Source organism: Centroberyx affinis, unplaced genomic scaffold, assembly GCF_046629955.1.
Source record: "Centroberyx affinis isolate AG114_WGS23_722 - 3 ecotype Tasmania unplaced genomic scaffold, CSIRO-AGI_Caff_v1 ptg002826l_1, whole genome shotgun sequence".
Lineage (NCBI taxonomy): Eukaryota > Metazoa > Chordata > Actinopteri > Beryciformes > Berycidae > Centroberyx > Centroberyx affinis.
In genome coordinates this window covers 84,250-105,742 of record NW_027280969.1, presented here as the reverse complement: position 1 = coordinate 105,742, position 21,493 = coordinate 84,250, and the positions used below count along the sequence as shown (strand labels likewise).

At 39.4% G+C, this 21,493-nt stretch overlaps 1 protein-coding gene across 3 annotated transcripts; it reads right to left on the bottom strand.

Annotated features, from left to right (window-relative positions):
* Positions 1-316: 316 nt before the first annotated feature.
* On the bottom strand, positions 317-19,387 carry LOC139658079 (vasodilator-stimulated phosphoprotein-like). Of its 3 annotated transcripts, none has more exons than XM_071536108.1 (13): positions 19,251-19,387; positions 9,401-9,572; positions 7,381-7,561; positions 6,374-6,440; positions 5,521-5,863; positions 4,526-4,632; positions 4,360-4,408; positions 4,190-4,232; positions 3,832-3,874; positions 3,557-3,646; positions 2,093-2,162; positions 1,892-1,949; positions 318-951 (listed from the first exon to the last, which is right to left on the bottom strand). In XM_071536108.1, exons 1-13 carry the CDS (start codon positions 19,253-19,255, stop codon positions 902-904), a joined length of 1,278 nt encoding a protein of 425 aa, XP_071392209.1. In that variant the 5' UTR covers positions 19,256-19,387; the 3' UTR covers positions 318-901. The 3 variants fall into 3 exon arrangements, with proteins under 3 accessions (XP_071392211.1, XP_071392209.1, XP_071392208.1); XM_071536107.1 differs by lacking the exon at positions 19,251-19,387 and adding an exon at positions 12,096-12,392 and having other exon boundaries at positions 320-951; XM_071536110.1 differs by lacking the exons at positions 3,557-3,646; positions 19,251-19,387 and adding an exon at positions 12,096-12,396 and having other exon boundaries at positions 317-951.
* Between the last annotated feature and the right edge of the window lie 2,106 nt (positions 19,388-21,493).

Below are 21,493 nucleotides of genomic sequence, written 5' to 3'. Positions count from 1 at the left end.
TCATTATTTATATATATTATTTTGACTTGTAATTGTAGAAAACAAGAATGATTTATTTGAATAGATATTATAGACTATATGACTTCATGATTAAAAAAATATCCTGTATAGCCTACTGCATTTTGAGAGAAATACTCAAACATGACAGATGCAGTGTGAGAATATAGTAATGTGCAGTAAACAGTTTGTAATAGATTTGACTTGAAAAAATATTTTCAATACCTTTGTTTCTAAACAAAATATATTTCTTTCTAATTTCAAAAAAGAGGCAGACGACTATTTACAAGAAGCAGGTGTATTTTGCAAGAAAGGCATGATTTTTTTTTTTTTTTTTTTTTTTTTTACAGTGTTTTTATTGCATTTTCTCACACCATATCAGTGTAAAACGTCTCTAAAAGGAAAAAAAAAACTTTTAAAGAATGAAAAATAACATTCATGATTTATTAAAAACAAAAATAAACTAAAAAAATACCATCTGCTGACATTTCCACAATGCTTCCAATACAAATAGAATCTAAATGTAATTCACTAACTTTTACTTTTTAAATACAATTCTATAATTGGAGGAGAGCTGAGACATGAGTCAGTCAAACAGTCATCCTTTGTAAAGCAGTGTAGAACAGCAGTGACTCATACTGCAGCATAGTAATACTGTCTACCAATTTGTTCTCTCTTTACCTCTGTTCCTGATGTAGGGCATACTGTTTAGTTAACTGCTGCAATAAAGCTTCATTTTGTGCATTAGGCAAACCTGAAGATGGGCGCTTGGAAATATTTTGTAGGTGTAAAAATGCTACATCATTTCCAGAGGGTAAACATTATGCAGATGGCCTGAGCAGAGCATGAGAGGACCTTCACGTCCCTTCATTCACATTATTCTCTCTATCCCCTCCTTAGTCTTTCAGGAGTCTTCAGTCTGGAGCTGTGCACTTTGTAGCTGCTGAATCAATGCTGGAAGACACAGAGGAGAATAACAGATTAGGTATTTAATATTAATAATAGAGCTTCTGACCTTATGAGCTACTTGATTATAAACAAGAAACTGTAAAGTACTTATATACTAATTGCAAACTGCTTATGAACTATATAACCAACTTAATCTAGCTATAAACAACTATAATACAGACTATGGCCCAGCCCTATATCCCCTGCAGGCTTCTTCCTCTATATCTGGTACCTCTCTAATATACAAGAATATCTTTGGCACTTATTATTAGTTGCTGGTAATGTTGGTGATCTAGGAATTTAAGCTAATTTTACTATTGCACTCACTATAAGGTGCTCTGGATAAGAGTGTCACATGAATGCCTTAATTGTAATATAATGCAATACCGGGCTATTAAAGAGTAACTAAACCTCAAACCCAAATCTGTGGTGAAGCCTGACACCTAATGGTGAAAAGTACTGAACTGGCCATCTGCTATTGGCTGGTCTTTGTGCCAGGTGATGTCATCTTCTATAGAGTACGATAGGTGGCTTTTCACCATTAAGTGTCAGGCTTCACCACAGTTACTTTTTAAAGTCACAATGAAGCTGCATTTTGAGAGCATCTTGCCTCCTCAATGTGATGTATTTCCTGTTGAAACAGGATATTGGGGCAGGAAATACATTTTTGATTGTTCAAAAATCTGATGATTTTTATTGGTTGGAATTTTTTGTATGCCTCCTGGTACACCATTAAAGATATCCTGTTTTCCAGGAAGTAAAAGTAATGAGATTTAGATATAAAAAATATAATACAATTTTTTTTTTTTGGCATATATCGTCAGATAGTATATGTAGATGTAGATGTATGGTGTATGATAGTTAGAATGAGCTAAAAAGGCAAAACATTTTGTGGGATAAAAAGTAATCTAGCATGGGATATAACAGCATGCAAATTGAAACTCACCTGTGATAATCTCATCCTTCACTTTATGAAGTTCTTTTTTCACTTCTTCAAGGATTTCCTTCAAACACACACAAACACATGTAACATTAGACCTTGGTATTAGAAGCTTGTACTTTGACAAAATCTGCTTGTTGTGTAAGGTATTGAGTGTAGGTGTCAGAGTAATTGTGATGTGTCTCAACTGGAAGTGGAGGAACCAACCTGTTTGATTCGTTCCATATCGGTTCCTTCACATGCTGAACCATCAGAGTTCTTTTTCACCACCTTCATCCTGAGAGAGAAAGATCAACCCTTAACCTTTAGTTAACCGGGTTAGTCCCCATGTGAGCAAGGAGGTCTTTTCCAAGAGAGAAGCAGCACACTTAGTTTCAGACGGAGCAAAAAATAAAAAGGCACTAGACAATCTTAGAAAGACAAGGAGAAAGGGGAAGAGAGAGGACAGCAGCACAGTCCTAAAACAGTCAACTTATAAGTTTCCAATGGATTCATCTTCCATTGTCCCAACAACTGCTTTAAATTCATTAAGAGCAACCAGTTTCTTCCATTTCAAGTCTTTACCTAGGCCATATGCAGAGAAGCAGCGATTGTGAAGACTGTAGAGTAAAGATGAAAGATACTAAATTACAAAATCAAACAGGGGCATCACTTCACTAAACCCTAGCTTTAAGTCCCTGCATCTAATACCATTTGCCACCAAAACCTGGAAACTTGCTTATATCGACTCAATTCCTTGGGACAATGCGATGACTGATGACTGACAAGTTATTATGGGAACACTTCATTTGGATAGTCAGTGGACTACTTGGTGACATTTTATAGTCACTTGATAGCAAGTTGAATATCAGCAATGGACTATCCACATAAAATATGAGCATTATTATTTGTTCGATGTGATAAATTATTAGAAGTCACCAAACTATCAGCTTAGAGGGAACATTGGCTTCCAAATAAATTCCTGGTCGGTCTTTGCTTCATCTTTGCTGTCCATTGTAATGGTAAAAACCGCAGGATCAAATTTAGAGTCACTTAGGCTAAGGTAGGATGAGTGCTGCACCTTGCATTACCCAGCTGACGCCCATGAAGTCAAAGAAAGATGCTGGACGCAGCAGCAGGGGCGTTCCACCACCATGGCAACAGATTGCAGTGGAGCAGAAGCTTGGGGTGCTATTAATGTTCACCAAAGCAGCTTAGTAACAAGTGACTACTCTCTTGCTATAGTACGGAAGAGGATTAGGGCCACATGTGAAAAATGTATTTGAGTTCTGAGTTTAAAGTCAGAATTTTGGGAATAAAGTCAGAATCTCAGAATTCTGACTTTTTTCTCAGAATCTCAGAATTCTGACTAATATCTCAGAACTCCAGTTTTTCACATGTGACCCTAATCCTCCACCGTACCTATAGCTACAGCCTCAAAGAGAAACCAGTAAATATTAACTGGTACATCTACTGCAGTGACTCATTTGCAAGCGCACCACTGACGTAAACAGCAGCGATACTGATTTACCGCTCACTTCGCTGGCTCATAGGGAACGGACAAAGCGTACACAGCAGAAGGCAGTGAGCAGGAACCATCTCGGGGCAGCAAAGAGCCTCAGCCGTACTGTAGCTGCAGACCAGCAGCCACTGTGCTGGCGAGCGGATATGGGACAGAGGGAGGACAGGTACCTGGACGCTGGGGCAGAAGTGGAGTTAGAGGGAGCTGGAGTGGCAGAGGAGGAGGTGCTGTCCCTTTGATTGGTGGATAAGGATTTGGGCCTGTTTCAAAACATGCACATCCTTCAAGACAAGCCGCTGGTTTGGCCTATGAATTTCTTATGGCTCCACAGAGATGGTTATTATGTATCGAATGTGTGTTAATCACCGTGGAAATGTGCTTTAATTGAGTGATTGATCATGCTGAAGGTGCAAGCGAGTTTGCGCCTCATAGATCCGGCTCTTACCTTGGCATGGTGGCAGATTTTTCCCTGGGCTTTCCTGGGCTTTCTGGCAAAATATAATTCTATGTATTAGCGCAGGACTGCATGATCAAATTCCGTCTGGGAGTGACTGCGTGTGCATCTGTGTGTTTATGTGCGTTTTGCAGTGTTTTTCTCTTCTTTCACTCACATTTGCCATGTTATGGTATAAAGACAGGAAGTGTCAGTCATAAGAGCATGATAAACTGTAGATAGACTTTTTCTCAAACGTCTTGTGAAATATAATTTTTTTGACAGTAGTGAGACAAAGACAGGCTGTTTATAGAGTTCAACTTTATAAACTCTACTATTTATTTGGTTGGATGGCAGTCCTGTAACTCACCTCCCGGTCCTGAGGATTTTGATATTGAAGAGTCAGAATCCTCCTGTGCACAGGAGACATACCAGAGTTTTAATCCGTTCCCATCTGACACCATACTAGACATACAACACATAGTCTGATGAGAAGAAAACCCAGGAATTATTTTAAACAATCACTGACTGGGGACTTACATTGCGAGGTTCTTCCTTCTTTGTGGCTGGAGTATCCGCAGCTTTCCTCCTATTCAGAAAGAGTTGCAATGCAGACATTCAGACACTGGGGTATGTTACACACACACATGCACACACACACACACATAAACATAGACCTCTGTCTCCAGCACAACTATTAACTTACCGCCTGGCAAGGATAGCGCTCATCTCTCCCATTAGTCCTCCACCTCCTCCACCGCCTCCACCTCCAGATGAGGGGGCTGGTTTGGGTGCTGATGCTCCACCATCATCCTATATACACAGAGAGAAAATTAATTCCAGCCATTATATCAAATAGATTATAGATTAAGAATATGACAACTAGTGAGTTGTGAGAGTAATTGAAGAAATGATTACAGCAAAAAGATCACAACAGCTGAACGTATTGAATTATTAGTATCATCAGCTTTACAGATGGAGGTAACCAGTGGTGGAAGAAGTACTGAGATCTTTTACCTCCTCCTCCTCCTTTTATCATTTAGAGAGTTATATTTTTCATAAATTATTGGAATATTAATACTGATTTATTGACATACATGTACATGTAAGCAGCATTTTAAAGTTGTCAACGTGAAGCTAAACTTAACAATTTAGCTATACTTTTGGGTAGTCTAATCTATAACAATGCTATTTTATAGTTATTTTATAAAGATGATCAAATGTTTTAAATATAAAATATTGATCTGAAACTGTAACTAGTAACTATAGCTGTGAAATAAATGTAATGGAGTAAAAAGTACAATATTTCCCTCTAAAATGTAGTGGAGTACAAAGTAGCATAAAATGGAAATACTCAAGGAAAGTACAAGTACCTCAAAATTGTACTTAAGTACAGTACTTGAGTAAATGTACTTAGTTACTTTCCACCACTGGAGGTAATATATGTACAGAATATGTACATATATATGTGCAGAATGTGAAGATGTACAATGTGGGGTGATGTCGGGTGAAAACCTTGTATCTCCCTCATGTCAACTTTTAAGTTACTAAGAGCAGCCTTGTTTTCAGATTGACCCCCAATGTGTTTTGAAAGGGTTTCGTAAGCCCAAGGTGTTCGTGGAATTTTCTCAACCCACTGAAGACCATGCAATCCTTCAGCATGAAAAGCAGCAGCAGTCGTGCCTCTCTGCACACTCTCACCTTGGGTGCTTTACGCAGCTTGGCTCCGGCCAGAGCCGCCGCCAGATTTGCCATTCCTCCTCCTCCATCCCCTCCACCTCCACCACCTCCACCTCCACCACCACCGCCACCGCCACCTCCACCGGGCGGGGGAGGGGGTGCCGGTGGTCCCGAGGCAGGGGGCGGGGGCGGGCCCGGCGGGGGTGGCGGGGCAGGCGGAGCGGCCGGCAGGGGAGGCGGGGGGGGAGGAGCAGGAGGGGGGGCGGCCGGGGAGGGCGGGGCAGCGGCGGCGGCGGCGGCTGCGGCCTGTCGCTCTTTCTCCAGACGCTCCCTCTCCAGCTGCTCCTGCCTCTGCTGCTCCAGTCTGGAGGGAGGAGGGAAAGAAACGGAGGGAAAAAGAGAGGGAGATGGGTTTGGAAGTGTCACAGATAAACGCCCAAGGGCAGGATGGAGCAGAGAAATACTTCCAGGCCATGTAAACAAAAGGATCGTAGGTGTCTATTCATATTTTTGTGACTGTGCACCATTATTTTTGTGTTTAATTCACTTTTTTCACATACTTTTTTTTTCATTTTTTCAATCCGTTTCGTGGATGTTATACAGTGTGCAAGTGTTTCCCTTCTCTACATGAATATATGCATGAAGGCGAATGCTGCGATCATACAGAAAGCACAGGTGCACATATTTTATAGACCCACTGACCGACAAATTAGAAGGAATCACTATCAGTTCAGAGGTGTGGGGTTGGCAAGCTCCTGTTAGTGTTAACACTAAGCAGTCTGTTCTATCCCACCTGTCTTTGGCTTTTTCCACATTTCAGTCCAAATTTGGAACAGTACATCATTGCACCTGAGATATGTATAACAAACAGTACCTCCTCTGGTGTTCCAGCTCCTCTGCAGAGGGTCCATTCTGAGCGGGGCGGGGAGCGGAGCTCTGACCTGAGGAAACATGTTTTTTTTAGGGATGTAGTAGAAACTCAGCTTACCCACCATTTCAGACTCACATCAATGTTGATCGCATAAATTCACAGTGGTGGAAGAAGTATTCAGATCTTTGACTTAAGTAAAAGTAGCAATACCATAGTGTAAAAATACTTTGTTACAAGTAAAAGTCCTGCATTCAAAATCTTACTTAAGTCAAAGTACAAAAGTATTAGCATCAAAATATACTTAAAGTAGCAAAAGTAAAAGTAATCATTATGCAGAATGGCCCATTTCAGAATCATATATATCATATTATTGGACTAGAATTATTGATGCATTAATGTGTTCATCACTTTAATGTTGCAGCTGGTAAAGGTGGAGCTAATTTTAATTACTTTATATACTGCTGGGTAGCTTAACCTATAAAAATATATCATAATTTATTAGTTGATTTATAATTTGTATTAATAATCTAAATCTGCAAAGTAACTAGTAACTAAAGCTGTCAAATAAATGTAGTGGAGTAAAAAGTACAATATTTCCCTCTGAAATGTAGTGGAGTAGAAGTATAAAGTAGCATAAAATGGAAATACTCAAGTAAAGTACAAGTACCTCTAAATTGTACTTAAGTACAGTACTTGAGTAAATGCACTTAGTTACATTCCACCACTGTAAATTCATAGTATACATCATAACAGGTGGTATCAAGCTGATTATGATTAAGTTATAGGATAGGGTCTTCTAAGGAAACAAAAACATGGATCATTTTCTGAATATAGTAGGATTATAAGAAAAAGAAAAACAATTGCACAATCCACTGGTATCCAAATAATTACGCCAATTAGTACATATTCTATCCAATGTTGAGAGTCTGAGACATAGCACTGATTGCATTTACGCTGCCTGATCTGGACCTGCTGAACTGAGGTCCACCCCTCGCTGGTGTTGTGTTCACCTGGGTCAGCCGGTGCGTTCATCGCCTCCAACGCGTGCTGCATGGAGTTGGCAAAGAGGGCGGCGTCCTCCTTGCTGCCAAAGTTCAGCCCCCACACCTGCCTGGAGTCCCGCCACTGGTGGAAGTTTGGCGTGGCTTGGTTGTACTTCAGCCCTTTGACGATCGGACAGTTGATCACCACCTGGAAGAAGACGGAAGGGGAAAAATGCTGTGGATTATCCCGATTGTGTGTCTAGGTTCTCTGTCTCCCAGTCTGAAGGTTTGAACAGACTGCAATGAGACTGAAAGTCCTCTAGATGGTGTTGAGACTGTGTTGTTCAAAAGAAGCATCCTCATTCCTTCTTTGATCTCATGCTCGATTTTGTGCTGCGTGCATGTGGCTGTAAACAGCAGTGAGAAGGTCAACATCAATAAATCATCACCACATTCATTTTGACACATTGGTATGATTACTGTAAACAAACGAGACCATCACCGAGAAGATTGTCAACCTCTAGCAGCCTCTACACTGCGTTTTACACTGTGTGCTACACGTTGAATTTGGCAGGAAATCGGCTGAATTGCTTTACAGCACAAAACAGGAAGAGGGCGCTGTTCTTCCAGAGCAAACGGAGCTAAACTTTTCCGAGTTTCTGGCGATTGGCAGATGGTGTAAGGAGTAAAAGGCCGATGGAAAAATCCCTTCCAACATGTTGATCGTCTTCAGTAAAGACAAAGAAAGCAAACACATGTAGAGCAACACCAGGAGGCGGAGGGGGAGAAGTAGCGACATCCTCTTTGTGACAGGAAGTGTGTGTGGGAAATGCGGTCTTAATTAGGAGAGAAACTCGACTGACAATATCTGATGTGAGAGAGAAGCTACCAGTCGTCTCAACCATGGTCTCACTTGTTTATGGCATTTATACCAAGGTATCACAATGAATCTGACAATGATCTATTCATGTTCAAAAATGCAACACACATCACCTTTAACATAAGACACATCTGTTCATAACACTACCAGCATGCCTGTCTTCTTAATAGAGCCTGAGGGAGGTCCTGAGTTATAGAGAACAAGTGCAGCGAGTATGTAAAGTTCACAGAAGTGAGATGAGGAAGTAGGAAAGTGAGGGAAGGTACCAGGCCCCAGCAATACTGAAGAGTAAAAACCTCAAAGAGTAGGAAGCAAGCTGCGGGTCTGCCCAGTATTGAGTTATTGCATGAAGTACAGAGAGACGCTATTTCTAGTTTTATTTTTGTATTTATAGTAGCAGACAGATTTTTAGAAACGGATGGCTGGAAATTCTCGGCTCAGAGCAGAAAAGCAGAAGTTTGACTTGGGGGGGGGGGGGGGGGGGGGTGTCATTTGAATTTCTGGTGATTGGCAGATGTCAGTTGACACAAATTTCTCACTTCATTTCAGTCATCGATTTCATTTGTTTTGTTTCATTTTTGTTTTCATTTGTCTGATGTCGTATCAAAAATGTAGTCAAAACTGCACGTATTCTCACTAAAATAGTTTTTTGACGTGGTATTTGGTAAATTTGTTGACTTGTCGTTGAGATTGGTATTGGAGTAGCTCAGATTTAGGAGGTAGACTTTTTAATCATACGTCATCACTGGCTAAAGCTGTATACATGCTTTTGCACATGACAGCATGATGTGTGTGTGTGTATGTGTGTGTCTGCCTCATGTATGGTGTATATAGCTCAGAGACAGAAATGATGTGTGTTCGAAGCAGGGAGGGTAAACCCCACCGAAAATCAGTCTAGGAGTTTATCCCCCATTTTAAGCCTGACTGGTAAATTTATTGTATACATAATACTGAATAATATCACACTTCTAAGCTGTAGAACTTAGAATCTTGTAAGGGAAAAAAAGCATAAATGAATGCTTTTGTTTATATTGGCGGTTGCGATCACCTACTGGATCCCATACAGTTTGCCCACCTTTTTATTTGCCGCTACATCACTGGATAAAATGCGCGTGTGCCTGTAGGTGTGCGTCTGTGTGTATGCGTACACCTTGCAGGCTGCTGTACCTGCTGGTCGGCCTGCATCTTGCGGCCCACCACCCGGAAGGTGTTGGCCGCGGCGTTGTGGTAGATCTGGACGCGGCTCACGGTCGTACCCTCGGACCCCGCCGGCACCCAGCGCTTGTTGGCGTCGTCGTACAGCATGACCGTCGCCCTCACCTGGCAGATGCTGCTCTCACTGTGGGAGAGACCAGGGCCGAGAGAGGAGGAGGGGTAAGAGAGAGAGAGAGGGAGAGAAAAGGAGGAGAAGACCGAGTTTTTCTATTATTACAGTTTTTTTCTGATTGCTTAGGCACTATCTTTGAAACTATAAGCTATTTTTGCAAAACTCCACACACTAACCTTACAACAAAACCTTACACCAAACCAGCAAAACATTATACATCTCTTGCAAAAGCAAAGAATTCTTGCAAAACTCTTCAAACTCTTTTAAAAAATTGTGTTTTTGCGTCAATACAGTACACACAAACCATCATTTGAATAAGCACACGAAGCACCAACTACGCACTGATAGTATAAAAGAAAAACACTTGTGGCTTTTGCTTTTTCTGTGTGCAGGGCATCGCAGTTTGCAATAAAGTTTTGTCATACATGTAGTAAACACACATACACACAGGTATCCAAATGTGTAAAGTATGGATGTGTATTCCAAACATAGCACACTATCAATACAAATAAGTGGAGAAAGTTTTTTTTTTTTTTCTCAAAATGTTCTACTGTAACACTCCTCAAACAACAAAAGCGCAGTAGAAGAAAACAAAAACATTTGTGCTAGAAAAGAAAAGGACAGAAAAAAATAGGCTAAATATCGCCTTCTTTGTGGGTCTGGCCATAAGTTTACAGTGTTGCTAAAAGTGTGTTACAGTAATTCATGAGATCCTTGTCTTTTTCCCATGTCGCCGCCAAAGGGCAGTCAGTCAGTCAGTCAGTCAGTCAGTCAGGTAACGCTTAGTGAGATGGCTTCTAGAGGGCGTCTTTGACTAAGTGATGGCCTCTCGCCTATGGGCTAAATGCCATATTGAGTCCCATACTGATAATGCCATAGGGCTATTGGATCTCACACATTGAGTTACACTCTCCACCGTCAATTTACAGACATTCACATCTTCTGCTGTCCTGCAAACCTTAATGGTAGGTAATGTTATTACCTGTGGTATTTAAGTGACGTTAGTGGAATGATTTAACCGATAACCATGTGGTAATGCTTCAGTACATTGAATTGAATTGAACACACGCGCTGTGGGTCTGTACAGGGTCTGTGCTTGTTTATTTTGGCGACTTTGTCTTTGGTGCTCAGCGCTCATTGCTGTGGTGTTTCTGCACTGCACTTCCCGGAGATCACCTGTCAATCAAAAAAATGTGTCCAGTACTGTGACTTAGTCTTTTTCCTTGGATTTTCTATTGATGCAGTTTGAGTTTCTCTTTTCTTTGTCTGTTCAGCCATGGTGGCTATCACTGCTCATGCTAACTACCCAGTTCTTCCTCTGTTGATTCCAAACAAACCGGAAACATAAAACGCATCATTTCCTGCGCACCAGAGGATCTTTCCCAGGAAAGAGCAAACAGCAAATGTAAAAGCTTTCATGAACTGGATACAGGCTGAGTGAGTCACTGTTGTGTTCTATCAGTCGGTGATAGAGAGTAGCAAAACAGACATTTATTTATATGAAAATGTTGTGACTTATTACTTTAAAAACCCTATGCCATCTTAGGGGTTGCATATATAGAGTTGGTGAAGGATATTCTGCATGCAGCCAAGCCTATGCAATGCTATCATAAGTATGTGTGTTTACGTATGGTGTCATATGGTGACATTTGGTTTGCATGTTTTGCAGTGCATTTATTCTAAGGGAACATTTGCAACAAATGTGCAAATACTCATTTTTCATTTAAGCCTGTGTGGACATGAATCATTGTCCTGGCAACCCGTCGTCGACTATAAAAAAGAATAATGCCTCTACTTGCAAAGTGTGTAGAGGTGAAGCCTGTGAAAAATCTCTACTTCCTGCTCAGAGGTTTTCATGCTCTGACCACTTCCTGTGCTCAGTGTCGTTTCTGCCTAATATGGACTGGTTTAGTCTACCTGGCAGTGATACTAACTCACTGGATTTCCTGGGTTCCCATTTGTGATTTTTGATCTCAAATGATATGTTTCCATGTGGCTGGAGGTAGATTTGATTGGTTATAGTCTATAATAGGCAGTGTGAAAAGTTGAAAGTATGTCAAAGCGGCTATATCTGAATGCAAATGGATCGAATTATGCACGTATAAAACAAGCCCAAATAGCAGTAATCTTTTTGAGGGTTCAACAATCTGCACTATCCAATGTGGAAATATTGAACATCATTTTTAGGTGTGGAATCTAAAAAAGAGAACACCTCCTATAAGCTTCAGACACTCACCCACACATGAAACGTATTCATGATTATAGAGCTGTAACGCAAAGTCAAATCTAGAATTAAGAGGAAGCAGCACCTATTTCATTTCTGTTCTGCATGATATATTCACTTCTTGCATTAGTCACTGAAATGCTTGAGAACGGGAGTGAGAACAATGGCTATTGCAAGTCAAGTGGATTCACGTTACCACACTAACTGCACATCCTGGCCTGCGTGTGCGTCTCTCTTCTGTCTTGCCTCACGCTCCATTTCATGCTGTTGACTGTCAAGAGTTCACCTTCATTAGAAAAAAAAAGACTCACCCCATGTTCCAGCTGTAGTCTGTATCTGAACTCTCACTTGCTTCGAGACGATCTGCCTCTTCTCATCACTTTTGAGCTGCTTCCTCGTCCCTCTCGCGCGTTCCTTCGTTCTCTACCAAGTCAGACGCACTGTCACTGTTTCCTCCACACCTCCATCTCTCTCTGTCTCGACATTGTTCGGCACCGACCGCTAACCACTTCTGCCTTTGTTTTCTCATTTCCTAGACAGGTTTTTTTTTTTTTCTTCCTCCCGCCCTGTTCTCGTCTCCTCTTCTTGCCCTGTCTATTTCTCATTTTCACACTTCCTCTCTTTTTCCCCTCCCCGTAGCACAGCTCGGATCTGGGTTCTCACTTTTCCTTTTCCTCCGTGCAGTTGTGTCTGTGTGCGGGGCAGGAACTGTTTACAGTACACTTGGTGCCTGGCCTTGTGTGAGTGTGTGTGTGTGTGTGTGTGTGTGTGTGTGTGTGTGTGTGTGTGTGTGTGTGTGTGTGTGTGTGTGTGTGTGTGTATGTGTGTGTTGAGGAAAGGGTGACAAGGTGCACCGCACAAGTACACTGGTCATAAACCTTCACATAATTATGTAGGCTACTTCAGATAAAGAGAGTTGAGGAAGTTGCAAGTTTCTCTTGGGCAAAGCTGTGCAAAGCATGCAGCAGAATAAATCAATAACATAAAATAAAATAAAATATAAATGATGAAAATAAAAATACACATTACTACTACTACTACTGCTGCTACTACTTCAACTACTATTACTACTATCGATAATAATGATGAAAAAAGTAATATATTAATATTCCAAACATAGATTTCACCTCAAAATGATTGGATGACATTCATAAAAATGCAGTATCTGCAACTGATACTCATGTCATTATATTTCATGGGCAAACCAAACTGTTTGTAGCAGTTGTAGTAGTTGTAGAAGTAGTACTAGTGGGAGTACTACTAGTAGTAGTACCAGCCATAATAGCAGTAGTAGTAATAGCAGTAGCAGCAGTAGTAGTAGCAGTAGTAGTAGTAGTTGTTGTAGTAGTAGTGGTGGTAGTTGTAGTACTGGAAGTAATAATAGTAGTAGTAGCCTACTTAGCAGTAGCAAGAGTAGTAGTAGGCTAGTAGTAGCAGTAGCAGTAACAGTAGTTGTAGCAGTTGTACTAGCAGTAGCAGTAATAGTAGTAGTAGTAGTAATAGTAGTAGTAGTAGTAATAGTAGTAGTAGTAGTAGTAGTAGTAGCAGTAGTAGTAGCAGTAACAGTAGTTGTAGCAGTGGTACTAGCAGTAGCAGTAATAGTAGTAGTAGGCTAGTAGTAGTAGTAGTGGTAGTTGTAGTAGTTTTAGTAGTAGTAGTAGCAATAGTAGTAGTAGTTGCAGTACTAGCAGCAGCAGCAGCAGTAGTTGTTGTTTTACTTGCATCACTATAAATGTAAATGCTCTCTGGTACACTGCTGAGAAAATGCTTCAGCCTTTGTACACATAGATCTAAACCATGTAGCTGTATCCAGATCAGATACAAAGGGGAGATGAAGGGTGGTGGAAGCCACAGCAAACTATTCTGACCCTGAAAACAGGAAACTGCAAAACTATAAAAACTGTTGAGTCTGTGACTGTGTCTTTTTGTTGATACCTCTGAATGCGTCCTGAGTTGCACAATTACTCAACTGTAACCTTTCTCAATCTCTTAATAACAAAAATACAGACATAGTTCTGTTCATGCAACAATATGTGCAGCTGGGTGTGCTGATCATTTGACCTCACATCCCTCAGTCTCTGTCAAAACACTGCTAAATAGCACTTAAAGGAAAGGTATATGGAAAGGTAACTTCCTAGTTGGGGCCATATGACAATAATGAAAGAAGAACTGTGAGCTTCATTATTTTTGCTACTAATGCAGGAAATGAGGAACTGTCTGGTAAAATATTTGAATCGTCATCTCGCCTCATATGTTGATCATTAATTTCCAAGGTGCCATGTACCATACATGTCCAGCCTGCATGGATTTGCATGAAACCATTGCACAGATAACTAAAGAATCGACGAACTATATTCTTTGACATGGTATACCAACAGAATATACATATGCATTTTTTTTTTTAGAACATAGATACCCTCCCTCACACATTTTTTTTCTGTTAGAACTAAGTTTTTAATCATCCTCAACTAAAAACTAAATAAAAAATAGGTTATGCATAAATCATTGTGTAGATCATTAACTCCAGGTAAAAATCAAAGGATTATGTTAACATCTAAAACAGTAAAGTTACTTAAAAACACCTTTGAACCCTCATGTATACAGAAATATCCGGTAAGAAGCGTCAGCATTGTTAGAAATATAGCCTTGCTGTCTTTGCTGTATATGTATGTGCTGTATATTTAGTCTGTGTGCATTTTTACACATGTAACCTCTAGTGTCTGTGTGTGGCTCTAAGTGTGTATGCGTGACACTCGAGCTTGTCAGTGACTCACCACAGCCACTTCACTTTAACAGCCAGCATTGGCCCCAGTGACATCTACAGTAAATGATGTTAATTTCCTCTCCTACCTCTCACGATCAGTCTGCAGTTCCTCTTTCTCCCCATCTGTCAATATCAACCTGAACAATATGAGTACTCTTCCAAATACACTATGTTCATATTCATATAAATCATTGACTGGGGTTTATCATTCAAACCCACTGAGCAAGTTTACGTTTATTAGCCGTTTAAAAGATGATTAAATGGTTTATAGAGGTCTAGGCTAAAATTGGGCTACAAAAGGTTTTGGTGACGTTTGGTGTATATGACAAAAATAAAGCATTATATTGTACATATGGTCTTCTCTGGTGCACATTTTTGACATTTACAGCTGTTTATGCATTGTTTAAATATGTAATAATGTATGCTTGGTCTAAAACTGGGTTATACACAGCCAAAAAGTTCCCAGGCACAGAAGCAACATTGATGTCTACTGCTGCTTAGTGGGGACATTTCTAAAATATAGAGTACAATAAATGTGTATATAGTCTTGTGCTGTTGCTAATTTTGTAAGAAATGTTATTATAGCAGACTTCTCTTGTATTATTGGAGTTGCCTCTTTCAATGCAAAATCAGTTTCCCTGGGCAATAGAGATGCTTCTTGTTATCATTCAACTTGGCCAGCTCAGCCTTTTAGTACAGGATGCTTGATGATGATTGTAGTCATAGTTGTTATATTGTCTGTATACTATATGTGCTGATAGCCTTACCTTGATCAACATGGTGAAAGCAAGAGGAGATATTGTTTTCCCTGCCATGATGCCAATTTTGAGGCGCTGCCATGCTGTGGTAAATTCCAATGTTGTGAAGCATATTTGTATATGTTGGAAATAAGTTTTCATCAGATTTTTGATGACATTTGATACTCTAAACACATCGACAGCTACCCAAATATGGTTATGCATTACTGAGCCAAATGCATTTTCCAAGTCTAGAACTACAAAATGGAGATCTCTGTTCTGTTGTTTGGCTGAGTGAATTTGGTGCCTGATGATGTTGGTGTGTTCTTAACACTGTGAGAAGCCATGCATTTCTGTTTTTTACACTGAATGTGTCAAGTACCCGGTAGAACAACTAAAATAGGAATCACTCACTGTACAATTAGAAGTAGCACAATTAGTGAAGTAGTTTCTCAAATACTAAAAGTCCTATTAAATCACATTTAGCTGAAAAAATAACCATTGTTTCACCCATCGTCTTGTGAGTTTCACTGACTTCAACTTTTTCAATCTTTATTCATTCCTTTTTCAGTGTGCAGTGTCCTCTAAAATTGTCCTGTCATGAGCTACTTTGTTTTAAAGTTACTACATGTTTCATTTATTCATGATATTTTATCATGAGCCAAGTATTTTATCCTATTATGAGCTGAGTGTACTGTTACATAACAAACATGTCAACTTCAGTCAGGTGCAGAATACTATCCCCTTTATATCAATTGCTCTTAATAGTCAAGTGATGACGCCGTTACCCTGTTTGACAAATACAAATTGTAACCAGATACTTTTAGGGCAGAAGAAGAAGAAGAAGAAGAAGAAGAAGAAGAAGAAGAAGAAGAAGAAGTAGTAGCAGTAGTAGTATCTAGAAGAATAATAATCCGAACAAAAATAATAGGAGTCCAGCATCTGCGGTGCTTGGACCCCTAATTATTAATGAGACAAATTTCTAGGCTATTTTATATAAAGCTCTAAAAATTGCAACATCTTTACGATACTAAATTCTCAAAAAGAGGGCTTTGTGTTTTTTGACACACATCTTGGAAAATCTAATTCTTTGCATTTTCCAATGCCATAACTAATAAAAACTAACCAAAAACATTTCCATGACCAGTATTTGTCAGCACCTCCATTGTAAAAAGTGATTTTTCTTCAACTATAGCAGTCCCATTTCTTTATTATTATTATTATTGGCTTAATATATGTAACAAGATAAGATGTAATTGGATCACTATCCCTTCAAATACACCTAGATCTATCAACACACCTGTCTGACATTGAACACATTTTCATGACTTTTTCAAAACATTTGGTCACTGTCAGTTTTGCCAAACTCTTGGAAAACACACTTTTCCAATCCATGACCCTATGACCTTTGCAGACAGTGTGATAGTGTAAACCTTACTAATTTCCCCTCATCATTCTATATATTCAGGAGGACAATCCAATAATATTTCCATGAACCATCAGTCTATGTAGCATCTCCTGCAGTGGAAACATGAGCCTGGTCTTGATGATGTAATCACATCATCATTGGGATGGGTGTTCATGGAATCTGACTCCACTCCAGAGGGGCACTTTGGGTGGGTCCACTGGCTGGAAGCATTAATGCAAGGCAGTACCTGCTGCTCTATCAGAGGGAAAGTCTCTGTGGTCGCACTTTAACAGCTGCTCATGTCTCAGCACAAACCTCTGTCTCACCCGAGGTTATTATCATGAGCTAATATTAGGTATTAACAATCATTGTCATAAACTGAAAAAATAAAAGCTGAACTAAAACTAGCTTAAAATAAAATAAAATAAAACATATAGGTGAAATGATTTGAGTTTTTGCCTTTTCTTTATGCACATGGTAAAAAAGAGAAAGAACTGAAAAATGTTAAGAATTGAAAAATCAATGAAAATACATTTTAAATAGAGTTTATGATTTATTGTTTGTACTACACAATACCTGTTGCAATCATATACAAGACACCTGTTGTGAACTTCTGTCATTACACCTTTAAAAAATACGACTCCTACCAAAAATACTAAAACTAGAACTAAAACTAAATAAAAACCAAACTAAAACTGAAATAAAAATTGAGAGCTATATGCGAATATAAATCAACGGAAAAACACAAAAACTACAATAACCCTGGTCTAAACCAAACATTTAAGAGGAAAATGTATGTACAGATGTTTTTCAGTGTTACACTGATATGAACGTGCAACCTCCGATATTTTGAGCTCAAGTCATAGCAGGTCACAGGTTCCCCTTTAGATGAAATGCTGATGCATGGTGAGGCTGGGAAATGGGTGTAAACACAGAAAACAGCAACTAAAAGCAGTTGCACATGGCTGCAAACAGTATATATTTGCTCCCTTAATGGGGCCAAAATTGAGCGTGTAGCCTCATACAAATATCTAGGTATCTGGCTAGATGAAAAGCTTTCATTTAAAACTCACATATTTGAGCTCAAAAAGAAACTGAGGACTAGACTGGGATCTCTCTACAGAAATCGATCATGCTTTACTCTTGAAAACAGGAAGGCAATTGTACAATCAACTCTTTAACAGTTTTGGATTATGATGATATACTTTATATGCATGCTGCCCCTACTACTCTGAAATCACTAGATACAGTCTACCATAGTGCCTTACGGTTTATAACTGGGGATAGTTTCAGAACTCACCACTGTTTACTTTATCTGAAATTAGGATGGCCTTCGCTTAGTGTTAGAAGGGAACAACACTGTCTCCTCTTTGTCTACAATGCATTACTAAATCAGTTACCTTCATATCTTACATCTCTTTTAAAGCTCAAATCTATCTCTTATAAGACACGTGCACAGGAATATTTGACTCTTGAAACTCCCTTCATTAACACTGAACTTGGGAAATTAGCTTTTAGTTTTTATGCACCAGACAAGTGGAACAGGCTGCAGGAATTGCTGAAACTAAAACAGATGGTTTCACTCAATCATTTTAAGTTTGTATTGAAGGACATGGTAACAGTGGAGTGTTCCTGTTTCTATTGATCTGTAAAGATGCTTTATGTTATATGTATATGTATGGCTTTATGTATTTTCTATATATTGTGTTGTTATATCGTGTGTCTCTGTGATGCTTTATTGTTATTGTATTGTATCAGGGTGTCATTGTAAAAGAGGGCACCCGCTCTCAATTGACCACCCTGAATAAATAAAGGTAAGTTAAAAAAAAAAAAAAATAGAACCTAATAAGGAGCTAACCTACTGTATAATAACTGTGAAAATGTATTAACCCTTAGCACCTCAGTGAGGCAGTGAGGAAACATATAGACAGACAAGCTGAAATGGAAATGATGAGTTTGAAAGTAGCGCTGTGGTCTGTCAGCTATGAATAATTTAAGAACCCAGGGTCAATGTTTTGTGTTATCACTCACAGTCTTCATGCCATTCTGCTTATGAATAGAGAACACAGACGGGAAACAGTGACAGTCGTTCTTCTAGTAGAAAAGTTACAGCTACTACTGTAGATCTACATGCAAACAGTTCTAACGCGTGCCAAGTTATTTACTTGCAACATCTGCAACTGCCAGCAATCCCTTTATGAGCGCTGAAATTGAACCCACATTTTCCAGCAACATTACACCAGCGACTGGAAAAATATTCCAAATGTAGGACGGAGAATTGAAGCAGCGCTGTGCTACATAAACATCAAACATCATGGGGTGAAAAAAACAAAAACAAAAGTGCTATAGAAAGTGATTGCAGCTCTCTTTTACAATTCTTTGTTTATTCCCATGTGCCATCAATCACTTGGAGAGCCCTTTCATCAACAAGGGTAAATATTACAATGTCTTCCATAAGAGAATGACAAATAATGGAATGGTAAATGCATTGCAGTTGGCCTTCACATGTAACATAATTGCAACAGAATGTGCACAAATCAAATCCTCCAGCTCTTACCTCATGGTGAAGTGAGCCAAAATCCCTTTCTCCCAGGCCAGATATCTGTTGGCAGCTTGCAGGCTGGTTTGGACAGTCAGAAAACACAGACGAGATGATAGAACATATGATCCACACTTAGCCAATCAAACGTGACATCCGAATTAGGCCGTGCTCAATTACACAGAATGGGATTGAAAGCACTGGCTCAATTTCCTAGTTCAAGGGGAGGGGAGCTGAACTGCAGGGGCGTGGCCTCTCACTGGACTTTACACTTTACATACTGCTTTTTAGTGAAGTGTATTCAATTGGTGGGTATTGTGTATGCTATCTTTTATCACATAATATCATCTTTAAACAAACCAAACCCCTTTAAAATGGGCCAAAAAGACAGAACAAGCTCAGCTCTCTTTGCATTCATAATGTCTTCTATCTTGAAAACTCAAATGTTTTTACACTTCAGCTCTGATGAGATCCCACTTCACTTTCTTTTTGGCAGGCAATATTTATGATTCTTTATGCAGAAAAGAGGCAACATCAAACTAGACATTTGTGGGCCAAATCTCATTAGGCTTCTCATGATCTGTCTTCAAACACTGTCTGATGAGCTCATTTGGCTATTGCAGCCATTATGCATTACACATGACAGCAATGTTCGAAACATACAAGGCGCTTTTCATTCAGCCTTGCCAGCGGACACAGAAAATGTGTTTTATGCAATAATTGTAAGCTATATATGCTATGGGGTGTGATGATTTTTTCCCCCATGAAACACTGGGCTTTCTTCCATAAGTGAATCACCTATTCCACACAGTAGTATCCAAATGCAAAATGCTACAGATAACAAAATAGCAGAAACACACCCCACTATTCAAAACAATGATTATGCTGCATAACTAAGCACTCTGACCTCTGATATGTACAGTATATTTTATATTTACCTCAACCTCTCCTGATCTTCCGTCATTATCAGTAAATGCACTTTAGCACTAGAGGGCGATCAAATGCCATGTTCCTACAGTAGCACACAGCTTCAACAATGGAGGCCATATGAGAGCGAGACTGCTCCACTGATCACAAGGCATAGACATTCTGTTGAATTATACCATTTTCTTGGCATTGGGGATCAAACTGTGTGAAGATGTGCTTGATTTCAAAAGTCTCTCATGAAGATTTGCATGTGATACCATTTAAAAACTGCATGGTGATGGCAGATTCTGAGTTGCAGATGAAAATATTACGATTTTTAAGATACATGTAATAACCACAGGTCATCTTGGTGATTGATTTTGGTTATTGCCACTAGAAGTCTGGGTGCACAGGAGATCATCCAAAACATGGTGAGATTATTTCATGATAGGAATTTCATTTTTCATTATCATCAGCCTTTTGCTTTCTTGTTTAGGATTTGGGACTGTGTAGAGCCAATTTCTTCATTGTGTGTAAGAGTATGCACAGCTGTGGTATGTTTGATGCACTATTAGGCAATATATACTGTATATATTATATTTATGTAATGTAGGCTAGACTATCTGTACTACTGAACAGAATATAATAAACCTGTTGACAACCAAGCAGTATAGCTTGCCTGGTATAAAAAGCAGCCTAGATCAACAGCAGTTTTGCCTAGAGTCTCTACTGAGAATGAAACTCACCCAGGCTAAAACAACATGCTGTGTTTGTTTTGGTAATCTACATTGATGAGCAAGACAATGCAAATCATGGACAAGCGTTATCAACCACTGCATTAAACCAGCCCCCACACTGCACAATATGAACCGACCAAACCTGCAAACCTAGGTCTACCTGCAATGTGAAAAGTAGCAAACGTACCAAAAAATTACCAAACGCCCCTCTGTTGCACCCAACAGGAGCTACTGAGTGTGCAAGCCTGGTGGAGGAGAGGATGAAAACGCCCCTCTGGGAGTAGTGAGTTTTCTGTTCTTTTTATTTGCTATGGTTCAATAGCACTTACTAAGCTAGAGCCACACCTTAATTGATTAAACATTAACTTCCTTCACTTGATGATGTAAGAGGTAAATACATAAAAGTGGTAGGCCTAGATGAGACAAAGCATACAATACATCTGATAAAAACACAAATTTTATGGCTAAACCCAAGGCATATTCTGGTTCTTTTATTTTGAAAAATATTTATTTGACAAAAAATATTTTTGCTGGCAAATAGTTTAGTTGCAACTAGATTGAGCTAGCAACACAGTTTTGCCTTCTAGATGTGGAGTTTGGGCAGCTAACAAAACATTT

Coding starts and splice junctions, on each gene's coding strand:
- LOC139658079 (XM_071536108.1), bottom strand. Junction 6,441..7,380: donor GAACGCACCGGCTGACCCAG/GTGAACACAACA, acceptor ATGTTTCCTCAG/GTCAGAGCTCCGCTCCCCGC. Junction 3,647..3,831: donor AAATCTGCCACCATGCCAAG/GTAAGAGCCGGA, acceptor GTTTTGAAACAG/GCCCAAATCCTTATCCACCA.